Here is a 16,737-nt window from a genome sequence, read left to right on the forward strand (position 1 = left end):
AAAGGCAACTAGTAGAGACAGCGTGGCTTTGGGGTGATTGGCTGGGAGCTCTTACCACCCCAGGGGAGGTGGGTGACGTCAATCAGACATTGCAGAGCCAGGTTTCCACACCACTGGCGTCCGGATCGGAAGTGGTCCCGGACTTTCAGCTGACCCCACCCTATCTGTCGTATCCTTAAGATAGAGATTTTATTTCATGAACTCTTCTTGATGTCTATTAACCTCTTAAAGAGCTGTTTTTCAACATAACAGTATGTGTTAGGGAGAGATGTGAAAAAGCACGGCCGCAGCCACTCTTTATTATAAATACGGTGACCGCGTGCCGTGTGCTACAAGAAGACCCGCCGTAGGGTACACGGAAAGCCACTGATCTGTTGGGCAAGTGTCCAGAATTTTTTCTCAAATCATGAAATTTTAGCACAATCTTGGGTCCACCTCAGGGACATGCAGACACCAGCATCCCGGCTCCTGGCCCCATGCAGGGTTTCCAAGGCTCCCAGGGAGGTCACCAGGCTCCATACACAGCCCTCCTGAGGGAGGTCCGGTCTACTTCACAGCCCGCGGGGGACAACTGTCCAGGTGGGCACTGACTGTGCACGCCATTGCCGTCCTGATCTCAGCCCCACTGCCTCTGCAGAACTCAGAGCTGCTCGTCCACAGAGCACGTGTGATTGTCATTCTGGGTGTCACCGCGGAGTTTTACACCTCAGCTGCTCCGATCATGGTGTGCCCCCTCCACGAGGTTTGTCTCCCAAATTGTTGAGGAATAAGAACTAGCAGTTTCATTACTCTACAACGTCACCGTTGAAAAGCCTTGACTCTTTTTCTTACTACCCACATAGGATGTTACAATCAGCTTGTTTCTATTGGTTTACATCTTTTTCCCTAGAACTCAAAAGATGTTAAACAACTAGATGGTTTTAAGCATCGACATGTGGTTAAAAACAACAACAACAAAAAAAAAAACTCTCAAAGGTCCAAACATTGGTCTAAGGCATAATTCTTTGCACTTCACCCATCTGTATAATTAAGTGTCGTGCTGGGCTCCAGCCTTTATATCCCCATCAACCTGCCAACAGAGTCATTTATTGGCAACTTTAAATATTCAGAGGCAAGATACATTTCCTTGGCACACAGCCACGCAGCAGAGCGGCGCTCCCCTCCCTTGAGCCATTACACAGGACGGAAATCAACGACGACGAGGTTTGGCCTGCAGACAAGGAAGCACAGCGAATCCTGAGGCCCTCGCTCGGGGCGTGCTCCCGCGGTGACTGTGGGCGTCTGGCAGGTGGGTCTCGGCCGCGCTCTGGTCTTACTGTGGGGTCACACAAGCAGGGGCACCTGCAGCGAAGAAAGAGCCCCGTTACTCAGGGTCCGTCAGGAAGCCAAGGCGCAGATGTCCGCGTGCTAAGAACCTCCGGGCAGACCCATGCTTGCCACTTCACTCTCCCGACACGCCGACGTTTGACACCGGTCCCCATTCAACTCATAGCTCCAAAGAGAAAACTCAGAGACACAAACATGCTTAAAAGCCATCAAGGCCTCACTGTTGCTCAGGAGAGAAAGCTTGGAACCCTTGGGGTGTGCACGATGCAGCTGTAGAACCCACCATCCTCCCAGAGCCGTCAGGCGCCCGCCAGGTGCCCCGGCTCCAGCCCTGACTCTCTCCTACTTGCCCGGGTCTTTCCCTCCCGAGCCGGCCTCTAGCTGTGGTGCTTCTCTGTTGGCTGGGACACGACTCGTCCTTCTTCAAGAACAAGCATTCATTCGTACACCCCAGAAAGGCTCTCCTGTGCCATGTCCTCAGCCGACCAATCAGATCACAGCCACTTGGCCATGCTCTCGGTCACCCCAGCCCGCCTGCCACGCTGTCCCAACAGCCTCGTCCCCCCACTGCTGGTGTGGGGCTCCTGGGGGACCACGACAGGCTCACCACTACATCCCAGGTGTATAACATACGGGCTGCTGAGTATCTATGGCAGGAACGACCTCCCATGTGACTATTCCAATGGGATGCGAAAGCTCAGACTTCTCCTTACTTCGGCCCCACACCTTCTGCAATAGCTCAACTGCGGACAATTTGATTTGCAGAATTTTGAGGGACTATTTCTGTGCCTCTAAGGGCGAAGGTTGACAGCATCTTTTAACAAAGGGACAGATTTGTGTGGAGCTGTGTGGAAGAACGTGGGCTTTCTCATGGCACTCCATGTGTTCTAAAATGAACAGTGTCATGCCCTGGCTCCCGTCCTGCTTCTCAGTGTGTCATCACAGCGAATATCCATGGACACAAAGAGATTTCTTTAAAAACTAACAAGCACCACCCAGATATCTCGTGTGCTCACTCCACGTACGGCACCATTTCCAGCACTGGACAAGTCTCATCTCATTAACACCTCAGCTCAACCAAATAAGCGATGTGCTAGTGTGTTATTCTCATTGTGGGTATTGCCTCCAACGTAAGGATGAGAAAACGCAGGTTCAGAGAGGGTAACTTGCACCTGATCAAATACTCGCAAGTAGCACCCCCAGCAGGCTCACATGAGCAGAACGTGGTCCCAGACTGCTGACCCTCACGGCCTTTTGTCTTGACGAGCACACCAGCCCCCCAGCCTTCCAGCTCCATCAGCCTCCTCCACACCCAGCTGAGAAACGAAACGCAGGACGAGAAGGGGTGTTGAGGGACATGACCCAACTCTGAACCTACTGAGTTTCAGCGCGTGGCATACACATGATGACTAAGTACGCACTGGATGCACAGGAGACGCCTGGGATGGAGACAGAATTGAGGGCAGCGGAGTCTGGATGGCAATGGGGCTGCCCCAGAGAGAGTGAGCAGATTTGGGAGCGAGAAGGTCGTAGGGCTAGGTCCTGGGGCCGCGTGCCGGCTTGGGCAGAGGAAGAGGTGTCCAAAGGGGGCTCTGAACATGCAGCCAGAGGCAGGGGACAATCTGCGAGGTGGGTACAACAGCAGCCAGCATGGCTAAGAGATCCAGAGGGGCCCCCAAAGGTGGGAAACACAGATGAGCTTATTTTTAAAGAGTATGTAAGTTATATTTTCAAATAGGCTCCATGCATTTTTCTTTAAACTCCAGACACCTGAGAGGTTCAAGTGCCATAATATACACTGAGCACATCTGTGCGAAGCCAGCAGAAATCTCCAGGGCCCATGCCTTGCAGACAAGTGCCATCTGAGCAGGCTTCTTAGAAAAAAGCAGCCGGCCCTGCTGCCTGAATTGCATGGGTGCCCTGTGCCACACGTCCGCTCCACACCAACAAGAACGGCAAGCCACTAGAAAATGAAGTCAGGGACACACCTCCAGGAGAAGAAATCATTGGTTCCAGGGGAGGCCAGCTTTGCCCGGCCACACCCGTGTGTCCCCGACAGCAGCTGACCTGGGGCTGCTGGGAAATGCTGCCACATTTCCTTCAGCAGGTTTTCCGTGATTCTGAGATGCAGAGTGTGAGTGGGGAGAAGCTCCGGGCCACTGGGCACAGCAGAGACACTGTCCGTGGTCAGCCCCGAGGAACCTGTTGCCATGCATCTGAGTAGAGCAGCGATAAAGAGTAAAGGACACGGTCTCCTCTGTCACACTCCTCCTGGTCACTCAGACCCGGCCTTTACTCCAAGGGCATCTTGTAAACTGTTCAGGCATGAAAAGCTCAGATGTGCCATGTAAATATTTACTGCCCAGGCCTTTCCAGGATGGAGAAGGCAGGTCACAACACTCAGCCTAATCCAACAAACAATCAAAACGTGGGCTTTCAAATGCCACTTGTGGCAGCTGAAGGAAAGCTGAGATTGTGACAAACAGCCGCCTGGCCTTGGGCCCCAGCCAGAACTTCAGGCCACAAGGACCTTTCCCAGACACGCCCAGCTCTCGTGCTGCCCGCCTGGCAATGCAGCTGCACATACTCCCTTCTGCGTCATCACCAAAAGCCCAGCTGGCCCTTCTCTCTCTGCCCACCCCACTCTCCCAGCTTTTCTCCCCACTTTCTTTCTCAAAGCACAGCTTCCTCTGTTCCTTTTTTTTTCTTTCCCTTTTCTTTTTTTCCATTCTTTCTGGAAGGCACAGGAGAGCACTCTCAGAGAGAGAGAACTCCTGGGGTTTAAACTGGAAGTGGTCAGGCACTTCCCCGCTGTGTGGCCTTAGGCAAGCTGCTGACCTCTCTGGGCCCCTGCTTCGGACGACTCCTGCAAGGTGGAGAGAGAGGTATCTATTTTGAAAAGATCCCAAGTCCGTCAGTGAGGTGAGTGTACGTCAGAGACGAGTACAGTGTGTGGCCACAGGCCTTCCATACTGCATTCAGTGTTACTCAGAAGACACCGAAAGCTCCCCTGGCAAACCTGCGTGTAGAGAGAGCCATTTGGGAAATACTTGAAAACGGAGGTTTATAGGCTCAAAGCCCCATGAAGTCCGAGTCCGGATCGAGACGTCCTGTGCATTTCACTTTGAGAAAAACCCTGTTTGACAAACTAAGAAACACCCGTGGGGGTCAGCGGGGCTATGAGGGCGGATCCCTGCCCGCGTTGCTTAGACTCTGCGAGGACGACTTCTGAAAGATGGGCACTTCCAGCCCGAGATTGGGACGCGTCTGGAGGACAGCGTGTCTCGAGGCTGAACGTACAGAAGTGTGTCCAGCAGAAGTCACGCGCGCTCACTTCCAGGACCCTTACTTAGCCATTCACCCAATTTCTTCACTCTCCCTCATTTTACGTAATGTAACTATATAAGTTCATCAACACATACATTCCATAGAAATAACACAAAAATAAAAACGAAAGAAAGAAAACCCACAAGCCCTCCATAATTTTTAACTGCCCCCCCGCCCCAAGGGGGAGTGTGAAGCTTGTGCCGCCTGCCCAGAGCCATGTGGTTAAGGACACTTCCTCTCTCCAGCGTCCCGAGGTGGGGGTGGGGCTGTGTGCTCGGTGACATTGGCCAGCGTCCTGGCTACGTGATGTCTCGGGTCCTACCGAGGTGCACGTGCCGCTCCACCTCACTGTCACACGGGACAAGCTGTGGGGGCCCGAGAGCCATGGCAGGGGCCCTGTGGGAGCTCTGGCCAGTGGGCTTGCAGGCTGTTCCCGCGCAGGAAGCCCCGCTGGGCACCTGTGGCTGCAGTGGGTACTGCCCCTGGGGGCCACGCTGCCTGAGGAGGGAGGACCTCTTCCCCTGTCCTCTGCTGCCACCAGCTCCTGAGGGGAACAGGAATGCAAGCTGCCAGCCCTACGTGAACCTGGCCCACCGTCCGGGGGCCCCCTGCCCCCTTCAGAGCACACAGCAGGGGTCACCCGCTTCCAGGTCCTGTCTGTGCCCACACTGCCCTGTCTGAGTCCCAGTTACTTGTGCACTTTGTATGGAAAACGAGGACCTTAGCACTGAGCCCTCCTGCGCAGGTGGCTACGTGCTTAGTATCTGGAAACAATCTCTCAGAGGAGAAGGCCTATTGCTCGCCTCCTGTACTAGCAAAACTCCCCAGACCCACTGCAAGGTACAGACTCGGTCTGGAGTGGAAACAGCTCTCAGAAGACATCGGCCCAAGTTCCCCTTTAACTTGGGAATGCCATTGTGGGGGTCACAAATTCTATGGCTGTCAGGGACCCAGGCAGGTGAGCAGCCCAGCAGAAGTCCACGCAGAGTGTGTGTTCTGCCTCACGGACTTCAAACCCAGTTGTTTTCAAACATGATGCCAGGGGGAAAAAATGAAAGAAAGAAAAAAATTATACTCTCACTCCGAGTGTGACACATGCTCTGCAGGACACATCACAGGTTCCTGCCCAGCCTGTCCCTGGACCCGTCAGGGTAGGTGGTGGACGTGTGCTCAGGGGCCGGCAGGGAGGTGAGCCCCCAGGACCCCAGGAGCTAGTCTGGGCTGACCTCCCCACGCGGCTGAGGGCGTACATGGGCCCCTCCGGTCAGTGTGGTCCAGGACGCACTGCTGCCGGCCCTCCTCCCCAGCCGCCGTCTCGTGCCCGGTGGTCCCACCTGTAGGCGCATGGCCCTCCTCCACCTCCCTGTCACCCCACAGAGGCTCACACGCAGCCCCTAGTCCGTCACCTTTCTCAACCTGGCGGCCCCGGTGCCTGAGCGGATGGCGTCCATCAAAGCCTGCCTGGCGTCCACCGGGTTGTCGAGGGGGCCTGAGCTGGATCTGGACACTGCCCTGGATGTGGGGAGAGCCGGGGCAGCCGGAGGGGCTGGGGGCGGCAGGGCGGGCGGGGGCCGACCGCCGAGCTCTTCTCGCCCTGTGGCTCCCGAGCCATTTGCAGACCTCGCAGCATCCCGGAAGCTCCGGAGCTCCTCAGAGGCAGAGGACGTCACCTAGCAAAGACACGGTTAAATGACAACACCCGAAGGGCCTCTCTGCGGGCAGTGCACAGCTGCTTACCCCACAGCCAGCCCGGAGGGGTGTCTGCTCGTGTCCCCGAGCTCCTCCAGTGCCAGTGACTGGCGGCAGGGAGCAAGGTGGCACTCGTGCCTTACTGAGCTCCCTGCAGCCTGCTTGTGTTGGCACGTGAGGGCCGGCCTGAGGGCCGCACACACCAGCACGACTGACTTGGGAGGACCCACAGGCCATGCCCTGCGTGTGCCCGTCATACTCGCTGTTCCTGGGATCCTGGGTGTGGGAGCGGGATGACACTCGCTCACCCTAAATCGAGTCCCCGTTGGCTCCTAAGGTCAGGTCAGTTCAGTGCCAGGTGTTACTTCTGGGGCGATCTAAGCCCTGAAGCCATGCCAAGAACTTACTCAGTACTGGGTAGGAAGGTGGAAAAGGGAGGGGAGCCTCTGGGCGCTCTGGCCTGTCCCGTGCAGTGGCCGGTCTGAGTGGCGGTGGGGTGGGCCGTTCCCATGATGGCCCCCATCACTCACACCGGCCTGCGTTCTGCAGCCCCCACAGGGCCTGGGAAGCCATGGGGGCTTTTCGCCTTACCTTCCGCAGGCTGCTGGCACCGCGATGCCCTCGGATGGCTGCCAGCAGGGCCGAATGCTCGCTTTCCGTGTCTGTGTAGGACGGCTTCTTCAGCCCTCCCTCTGAGCTGGGCTCTGCAGTCTAGGCATGAACAGGGTCAGCACACGTCACTCAGGAGATGGAGAAATGCCAAGTGGGAGGCAGCACAAAGGAAAACCCATGCCCAGCAGCTGAGTCCTGTGGGATCCATCCTACAGTCCCTATGTGTCAGAGGGCAGGATGCTTTCCCACAGGACACACCCAACTGAGAGGCTGCAGTGATCCCACGTGACATAATAACCACAGGTTATGTATTTGGGGTAGCCCCGGGCAATGCCTGTTATGTCCTGGCTTTCCAGAGCTGATATGTGCTGTTAAGTCCTACAGACCTGGATGGGAATTCTGGGTCCCCACTGGCTGGCAGTGTGACCTGGGGCCTGTGTTTCCTCACCTGCAAGATGCAGGAAGCAGTTCCAGTCATCACGTGGGGACTCACCAGACTCCCCGGCTCGTCAGTCTTAATGGCGCCTGTCATAACACCTCGTCTGATTTTGGAGGGACAATTTTATGTGGTGTAGCAATTCAATGAGATATTTGCAATGCGTCAAATGCTTAGATAAGGGGAAGGGGTGCCCTAAACAGTTCCTATTGTGACTAAAGGACGTCGGGCAGGAGTGGCCTGTCTGGACCGTCCTCCTGCTCCCTCCACTGTTCAAGGGCCAGCGTGGATGACGCACCCACCGCTCCACCACCCGGATTGTTTACTGGGACATCTTTGCCCGGGGTAGGCAGGGCCTGAAGGCAGAGAGGATAGGCCACACCCAGTGGCTTTCTGTCCTACTGGTTCTGCTCGGATACTCCGTGGGCAGTGAGGCAGAAATCTGGTGAAAACGCACCCGTGCGGCCCCCGTGCGGCCCCCGTGCGTGTCCTTGCCGTCCCCTCCCCAGAGCCAGCTGAGGACCAGGCCTGAGCGTGGCGGCGACGGGCGCCTGAAACAGGTGCCTGCGTGGTGCTCACCTTGCGCAGCCTGTCCTTGCCGCCCGCCGAGTGGATGGCCTCCATGAGGGCACTGTGCAGCGATGTGTCTTTGGGTGCCGGCCTCTGGACAACAGGTCTGAACTTCTTCTTTGGCCCGAAGATGCTGGGTGGGGATGGGCCGTCGGCGTCATGTATGTCCGTGCATAACACACTGGGCTTCTGCTCCTGCTCGGGGACGGCGTGGCTGCTCATGCTGGACGCTCTCGGAGAGGGCGGGGGCTCGGTGTGGACGGGGACCCACCTGGAGCCATTCACCAGGGCCCTGTCAGGAGCCGGCTCCTCTCCCGAGCGAGGAGGTGGGGGGCTGGTGCTGGCCGGCCGGCACGTGGGGTCGGACGCTGAGCTGGGCCCGTGGTGGCCGGTGCTTTGCTTCCCGCCGAAACCACAGCTCTGCCCCAGGAAAACATGATCCCTGTGGGAAGCTGTGACTACTGGGACGTAGGAACTTCTGTGGGTGCCAGCAGGGCAGTCCTGAGTGGACAGCTTTCCATGCCCTCTGGGATGGGCTCCTACTGCTGGTTCTTCCCCGTTGGTGTTGGGAAGGTGACCACACGGCGACTTTGCCTCATCTTTACCTAAGCAGGACTCTGGGCTGGGGCTGGAGGTGGCAGCAGCTTTCGCAGCAGGAGACCACCCGGTGAGCCCTGGCGCCCTACCCGCACGGGTCCTCCCAGCATTGTCACGCTGCCTTGCCATGTCGGCGTGGGCTCTCGGGGGCCCTATCCGCCTGGCAATGGCAGAGGCCACATACTGACTGGATGTTCTTCTCTGGGGCTTCAGAAACAGGACTTGTGCGGCACTAGCTGCTGGCACTTTCGTGGGAGAAGTGACTGCCGTGGGTGGCCGGCTCTCGCCCGCCCCGAGATGTCTCCCATCGTCCTGCTGGGGGGACGGCTGCTGGGGCGACGTCACTTTGGGGTCCAGGAAGGTGGGCTCTGCTCCGAGCCTGCTTTCGGGACGCAGCGGTTTTGCTGGCGCGGCGAGGGTGGGGGTGACCGGTCTCTTGGCCGAGCCCTCTGTGTGCCAGCCAGAGTGCTTTTCCACAGAGTGGGACCTCCGGGATTCTCTGACTTTTCCAACGGGCTGCGTCTCTTTTTCAAGAGCAGAGGACGACAGGGCGATGGTCCTGCCCCCATTCACGTGGGGGCTCACCAGATTCCCCAGCTCGTCAATCTTAATGGCGCCCGTTGACAGCGATACTCCCCTGTCGTAACACCTCATCTCTGATTTCGGGGGGACAATTTTGTATGTTGTGAGACCATGTTTAAGTCCGAAACTTCCCCCTGGGTTTTGGCCTCGCTGACACCATGAGAGTGGTGCTGTGACGTCCTTAGTGTCGTCTCCCTTCTCCTCCAGCGGCGGAGAAGTTGCTCTCCTGACGGCCTGCGCCATCCCACCAGGAGCAGAGCCACGTTCCTTGTCTCTGTCCTGTGCATGCAGGTCATGTGTGTGCAGCTCTGAGGCAGCAGTCACCCTGGGCTCCATTCCCCCTGGATCCACATCTTTACGGGTGTCGCACGAGGCCGCTCTGGCTTCTCTCCCAGCGTCCCGGGCAGGGGCGGGTGAGGCCAGCGCTTCCGCCCTCTTCCTGCCATGCTGCTGGCTGGGCCCAGCCTGGGCGGGAGGCAGGCAGGACAGCCTGCTGGCTGCGCTGCCCCTGTCAAAAGAGCCAGCGTTGTTGTTTTTGTTGGAAAACAATGGCGACTCCACAGGGTCATCGAAAACCTCCCCTATGAATGTGACGGGGATCACGTCCGCGTCACTCTCGGCAACGACAGCACCTCGCATGTAGGGACGAGACACCCCATTGATGGAGCCGGCGAGAGAGCTGCTGTCACTTTCGTAACTCTCTTCCATTTCTGCAAAGAAGTGCAAACACGAGTCACAGAAGTGCACAGACGTGCATGGTGCACAATTCCTAAACCCCGAGGCTCACCGCTCAGGGTAATCACATCAGACTGTGATTTCCCTGAGGTTACTTTTGTGTAACTTGTGTGTGTTCATTTTAAAGTAGCATTTCTGTTTCTAATCTACGTGTACCTGGGCCGGAGGCACGGTTTCCTTATTCAGCACAGGAGCAGCTGGCGGGTCCCTGCTGTCTCAAGATGAAGGGTGGAGACACATTTTGCCAACGTCCACCCTTAAAAATAGATCCCTAAACTCAAGCCCTCTGGAAACACTGTGTCCTTGTACAGAACACAAAGGTGGACCTGGAGTTTGCCCTCATCTTGCTCTTCACCACAAGTCGATCTGCATCAGCTCTGGCCTTAGGGTGTCACACCCCCGGACGCACCCGCAGAACAGCAGGCGTGAGGTGCTGCATTACAAAAGGCCCCTATCCAGGTGTATGCCCTGCATTTTCCTGAGAGATGGAAAGGCTAGACATGTTCATAAAGAAACCTGTGTGTCTGTGTGTCACCAGGGTTTCCCTAATTCATCTGGGTCATGCAGAACTTGTTTTCCTCTTCTTCATACCTGTGCAAGACTTGCTGATGTGTGATATCAGCAGTATTCAGAGCAGGTTTTAGGCAGCTGTGCAGACTTTGCACAGCGCTGCTCAGCCACCTGAGGAAAAGCCCTGTGCGGAGCTGTGGTCACCTGCACACTTGCCTGCACACCCAGGCTTTCCGCAAACAGAGTTGCTCTCCCTTCTGCACACCCATGTGAGGTCGTTACACACAGCGTGTCGCTGCCACATAGTAGGACGTCCAAGTATGGGAGGGTAGTTCTTACCTTCCAAATCGCCGTCCAGCTCTGCCAGGGTTTGCTGGAACTGTCCAGTGACAAACAGGTCTCTGTCATCATTGGAGGCTGTTGCAGCTTTCTCAGTTCTAGGGAAGACCAAAGGGAAAGCAAACGCATTCATTCACTCCTCTTATTACTTATTTAATTTATTCCTTTCTAGAAATATCTGAGGACGTTATAAATCATATTCACATTCATACTGTTCTACACTCACTGGACCAATGTCATCCTTGGAGCTACTGAGACGCAGATGGTGTATGTGGTGTGTGTGTTTGTGTGTGTGTGTGTGTGTGTGTGTGTGTGTGTGTGAGGTGTGGACCCAAAGGGTTAGCAGCTCTGCACCCACACCGGCCCTGTGCACCCCGCAGCCCGAGGGCTAAGCTGTACCCACAGCAGCAGCCTTTGCACGGACGAGCGGACAAGCCAACGAGACTTGCTTGCTTATCTGTACTGTATTCGCCCGCACCTGGCTCCTACCTCAGACGGTAATAAGGAGTGAGGCCATCTGGATGCCAAGTTTGCAAACACATGGTTGCCAGGGACTGGGCTCTCAGCCCCCAGTCCCGCACAGCCAGGTCGTTCCTAAGCCCTGGGGGAGGTTCCATCAGGTCCCGGGAGGCTCTGGTGATGGAAGCTGCACAGTCTGGCACAGAGGTGTCACCAGGCTGTGCTCACCCCAGCAGGGCAACATACTACAGCATGTCCCTTTTCCCTGCTTTTACTTTAGCTAAATTCACACCCTGGGCAGCTGATGGAGGCGACAGAGCTTGGAGGGCCTGAGTACCTCACCTGCAGAGCTGTGCTTCCTGGGTCTTTAATATGAAATAGAAAAATGATGACGATGGTAGCAAAAGTGGTAACGGCAGTGACAGAAATACAGCTCCCTCTCCTGGCCGCCCTCAGGGGCGTCTTCCGAGACCTGACAGGAGGTCGCGCCTCACAGCCTAGCGCCCGGCACGCCTCTGTCACGGCGTGTTCCAGGCCTGAGCTCTTCTGCACAGATGATCTTGTTCTCCTTCTCATTAGCAATTTGTAAGGCAGACAGTGTTGTGACTGCCTTATTACAGATAGAAAACTATGTGTCAGGAGACCGACAGACCTGTCCAAGGCCACATGGGCTCTTAAGTGTAGGGGAACAACCATGTCCGGTATCCAGGGCCATCCTGCCACCTGCATGTCCAGGAAGGTGTTAGCCCGCCTGCTCATGAGAGTCAATCCTGCTTTATCTGCATCATTGGGATGAGACAACAGCATCCACGGGACGACTGCTGCCAAAGCAAATTGAAAATGGCCTTTACCAGGGGACATGTGTCTACGTGTTCATCATCAGAGAACAGACACACGCATGTGGCAACTGTCTGCCTTACGAACACCATCGGTCTTCTCTGCTGATGGTTAAAACTGAGGACCTGTTTCCATCACTGTGAATTGGGCCCAGATAATAATGCATGCAATGCGCTTGGAACCATCCTCACATAGCAAAGTCTGTACTCTAATAAATGAGTCTTTCTTAATGGGTGACTGACTGTGTCCTTTTCGGAGCCAGGAAGTGGCTCCCAGATTAGTCTCAGCTGGTGCCCTCAGAGCAGCCAGGCGAAGAGGTTGGCTGTGGACCGATAACTAAGGACCCCGGGAAGCAGACCGTCTTTCCCACTGCTCCTGCCTTGGACTAAGGATTTCAATGCATTTCACTGAAGTTGTGTTTTTCTCTTTCATAAAATGTGACTGCTTAAGTAAATTTACTTTGAATATTTACTAAAGTATACGGCAGAGAAAAATGGACAGTGCTGTACACAAAACAGTATTTGAAATGGGAAAACGAGCACTTTTAAAATGTTTGTTCCTAGGTTAGGATGCTTACAGCCCAGCTAATATCACAAAGTTATATTTATACTTTCACTTCAAAGGATTTGCCTTGACTTCAAAGTATGCACAATCACACTACTCTGTGAGAACAGAGTAACAGTAATAAGAACGAAACACAAATTTAAGATACAAATCCACAGACGCTATCATTTTATGAATGTTAAACGAGAGAAAAAAAGTCATCATCGCAGGCTGACGAACATGCAGTGATTCTGAGACACTCACACTAGTGCTACTGGCTTTCTCTGGAAAGTAATGTTGAAATGGACACCAAGGGACAAAGACGGAGCTTCACCTTCGTGAGGACTTGGGTCATCAGCCTCTCTGCTGATAACTTCCCTTAAAGAAAGAATCCCAGGGAAGGAAAGGCAGACACACAACAACGTTCATTGCGTTGGTGAGAAGAGCTCCAGAACACCCAGGGGGAGGGAGCTAGAGAAATCGCTGTGTGTGGAAATCAGTCAGTAAGAGGTCAGCGCTTAAGCAAGCATGTTTGCGGGACATCCAGACATCTACAGTTGGCCATTGAACACCCTGGTGCAAAGCGTGTGGGCCCAGAGTTATGCGGGTGTTTGTCAAGAGGTTTAGAGTCGTCTGGTCAGATCCCAGGGTCTTGCATCCCTGGATTCAACCAACCAGGGTTCAAAAGCAGTTTTTTCCTTCCAAGGCTAGGAGTCCTTGGGTACTAAAGGCCAACTGCATGCACTGTTGCTACACCATCTTACATAAGGACTGCAGTGTCCTCGTATCTTGGTACCTGTGGGGGGGGTGCATTCTGGAACCACCCCCCCTGAAGAAACTGAACGACAAGCGTCTGGGGAGTTGAAAGTTACACTGGGGCGTTTTGAGTGGGAGGGGGTTGGCTTCCATAACCCCCACGTTGTTCAAGGGTCCACTATAATTATATATATGACTGTGAGGGTCTAAAAATAACCTGCCTATGGACAGGGCTGAGGTAGAAATGTAGACAACCACCACCCACCAGTGCGATTTGTTTAAACTGATAAAGTACCACGGATATTTCTTCCTTTTTTTTTTTTTTTTTTTTTTAGAATTATGTTCATTTTGGTACAAAGCAGCTTGAGTGATAAAATAATCTTTTAAATGGGCAAATTTTAAATAATCCTTTGGCCCTCTAATGACCAATAAGTCTTTCTTGGAAAGCACTTTACATTTTTGGGTACAATTTTGTTACTGAGTGCCTCACAGTCCCAGGGTGTAGCTGTGAGCCTGACGACCGTCACCCAGGCTGCGGCCTGAGTGCCAGCCCACCCGTCACTATCTTCCTGCTGCTGGGGCAGGGGGATAAAAAGCCTCAGGAGCCCAGCCAAGCCGTGTCACTAAAATCTGGGGACCCTCCACCTCCTGCTGCTCTCCTTCCACCTGGTTCTCCTTCCTGCCCAGCGCCTCCTCCATCTGCCTCACCCACACCTCACAGGTTTGGCCAGATGCTCAGCTCCCAGCTCTGCAGACACGTCCCCCATTCCACCCCTGGCTCAGCCTGCTCCTAAGGCTCCAGCATGAGCCTGGTTTCTTAGGGTGCCGCTTGCCCAGGGGGAGAGAGTGGTCACGTGAAATGAGCCACCGCTGGAGAGGAAGCCAGGATCTGCCCAGCCAGCCCCGGTCCTGGGCTGCTGTTTCTCAGGAGGCTGGTGAGCCCAGTCCTGCCAGGGAGGGGACGGTGGGGCCTGCAGACCACTGGCTCTTTCCTTGAGGCCAAGCAGGGCTTCCACTCTGGGCCCCAGGCTTCAGCGTGGATGGATTAACTGGCAAAATCCAAAGCCAGTAGCAAGGTATCTTGTTTTGCTTTCCAATGTAAAATCTCAGGAGGGAGAGATTAGCCATGTTTGTTTCTCCTTCCTCACCCACCATCACTTCTCCCCAGGGGTTACTAATGGACTATAACTACCCCTCTCCCTGGGCCTGGAGGGCAGCCTGCTGTGGGCTTAGCAGCAGTGCCTGCTTATGTCCCTGAGGAGTCCAGACTTGGCAGGAAGCATCGGCCTCTGTGTAGCCTAACGTGACGGTGCACAGATGCACCACTCCCCACCCCCAACCCATACCCAGTCTTCAGATATGTTTCTTATTGACAGTTGGTTGTGGCTTAAGGCCAAGAAAATAAAGAACAAACACAGCACAGACATTCTGATACTGGGCTGCACATGTTGAATAAACATTACCAGCAGCCTTTTGTCACACGGAGGTGACTGCAGAGAACACGGTGACGGTTAGGCCACTGCTGCAGCAAATTACGAGGGACAGAGGACAGTACTGACAAGTATCAAACCAGAGTCTGACCAGGAAGTGGGACTGCCTGGTGGGGGCGGGGCAGCAGGGTGCGTATCCCCAGGGGATGCAGGCCTGATGATTTGCCACTCCTTCGGGAACCAGAACTAGGGGCAGTTGGGTCCAATCAGTGTCAAGAAAAAGAGGTGCTTTTCGTGTTGTTGTTGCTTTCGTTTCATATGAGAAAGAAAAGACGAGCATGGGCTGATTACGACTGATTCTTGCACATTCAGTCATTTTTCTATTTGATGTGGCTACAAGAGTTTCTTTAAATAATTTATTCAATGGCAGAATTATGAAAAAATAAAAAGAGCGGGAGAGGAAAAAGATGTCCCTTTCAGGTAGCAATTGCATCTGCTGATGACAACCAAAGCAACCCATAAGATTTCAAAAAAATTACTTGATAAACTAAAGGCAAGAAACCTGGGAAAATACACAGCTGATGACAGTCCTATATGCTTAACTCCCCCGTTCCTTTAACAAATGCTCCTGTATTTACAAAGCTTCAGGGTTCTAGAACAATGGTATCCAACAGAAATGAAGTATGAGCCACACATGGAATTTTAAATTCCATGTAGTCACATTAAAAACGGTAAAAATGCGTAGGTCAGATTCATGTTAATTAGGTACCTTCTTTACCTTTAACTTTAATTAGTATACTTAACTAATTAGTATACTTAACCCAATATTCAACCCACATTATTTTCATTGTTTCTACATGTAATTAATATAAAATGACTTTTTTCAGACCAAATTTGGAGGATGTTTTACCCTTAGAGCCCACGTCACGCAGGACCAGCCACTAGGCAATGCTCATAGCCCAGGTGGCCAGTGGTTACTGTACTAAGGTTCTTCAAGGTCTTAAACGTGTTGTAAATGCTCCTTTGTAAATGAAGTTACAAAGTCGCAGGGTTTTAGAAGGTGTTAAATGTGTTTAAATGTTCCTGTAGGCACAAAGTCCCTGTAATTACAAAGTTCCCTAGTTCCAGATAGTATAAAATGTTTCTAAATGTTCCCCAGGTCCAAAGGTCCTAGCGTTACAAAGTTCCAGGGTTCTGGATGGTATAATTTGTTTCTAAGTGCATCCCATCCCAGGTCACAGTTCCTGCAGTGATAAAATTCCAGGGCTCTAGAAGTTGGTATGATCTAGTGGAAAATCCTTTTCCGGCCCCTCCACTAGTGACCTGTGCATTCTCAGTTCCATAAAATGACTTGAAGCCATAAACCCTGCAGGTAAAAGACAGTTTCTCACTTCTCTAGCCATCATGCCCACTGCCCACTGACAAGTAGGGCTGAGAAGGGACTTGAGGGGTTGCCAGGTAGAGGAGGGGAGGGCAGAGGGCAATTCAGGGAGGTGCCCTTCACCTGGAGAAGCTACACCTTCTGTCTCCTGGGGCTCCGCACATGATTTCAGTGTGGCCCTACTGTTCAAAACACAGAGCCCAAAACCCACATACCCAGTGTCCCTCACGCACTCCATCCAGCTCCTGCAGAATGAACTGATGCTTGTTAAGGGACCTCAGAACTGAATGCCACAATGTTTATCCACTGATGGGTAAGCTGCCTGGTTAGAGCAAGACTGCTTTTGGATTCAAGGGTATACAAATCATGCAAATTCCACTGTCACTTCCCCCGGAGGAGGCAGGAGGCAACAGAGCTCTCAGTTTCTCTCCGCCATCTATCTCCAGACAGACATGATTCTATATGTGTGTGTCTGTGTGTGTGTGTATGTGTATATATAGTTTCTTTTCAAACAAAGGTGTTATAAATAGTTCAAAGAGGCAAATGCTCAGAGCTAGCTGCAGATTATAAGGCTTTCCCGACAATCTGTACCCTTCCACAGGCAGCTG

The 16,737-nt window shown here is 53.6% G+C and overlaps 1 protein-coding gene across 3 annotated transcripts in view; it reads right to left on the reverse strand.

Annotated features, from left to right (window-relative positions):
- Positions 1 to 273: 273 nt before the first annotated feature.
- Positions 274 to 16,737, reverse strand: part of COBL (cordon-bleu WH2 repeat protein) — a 185,525-nt gene continuing 169,061 nt past the window's right edge. For all 3 annotated transcript variants that reach the window (XM_033088203.1, XM_033088201.1, XM_033088202.1), the window contains 5 exons: positions 10,724 to 10,821; positions 7,970 to 9,849; positions 6,934 to 7,053; positions 6,060 to 6,323; positions 274 to 1,341 (listed from right to left, as the gene is read on the reverse strand). In XM_033088203.1, the coding sequence (XP_032944094.1) occupies positions 1,324 to 1,341; positions 6,060 to 6,323; positions 6,934 to 7,053; positions 7,970 to 9,849; positions 10,724 to 10,821 (2,380 nt within the window). In that variant the 3' untranslated portion in view covers positions 274 to 1,323. The remainder of the gene's footprint in view (positions 1,342 to 6,059; positions 6,324 to 6,933; positions 7,054 to 7,969; positions 9,850 to 10,723; positions 10,822 to 16,737) is intronic.

This window comes from Rhinolophus ferrumequinum, chromosome 20, assembly GCF_004115265.2.
Source record: "Rhinolophus ferrumequinum isolate MPI-CBG mRhiFer1 chromosome 20, mRhiFer1_v1.p, whole genome shotgun sequence".
Lineage (NCBI taxonomy): Eukaryota > Metazoa > Chordata > Mammalia > Chiroptera > Rhinolophidae > Rhinolophus > Rhinolophus ferrumequinum.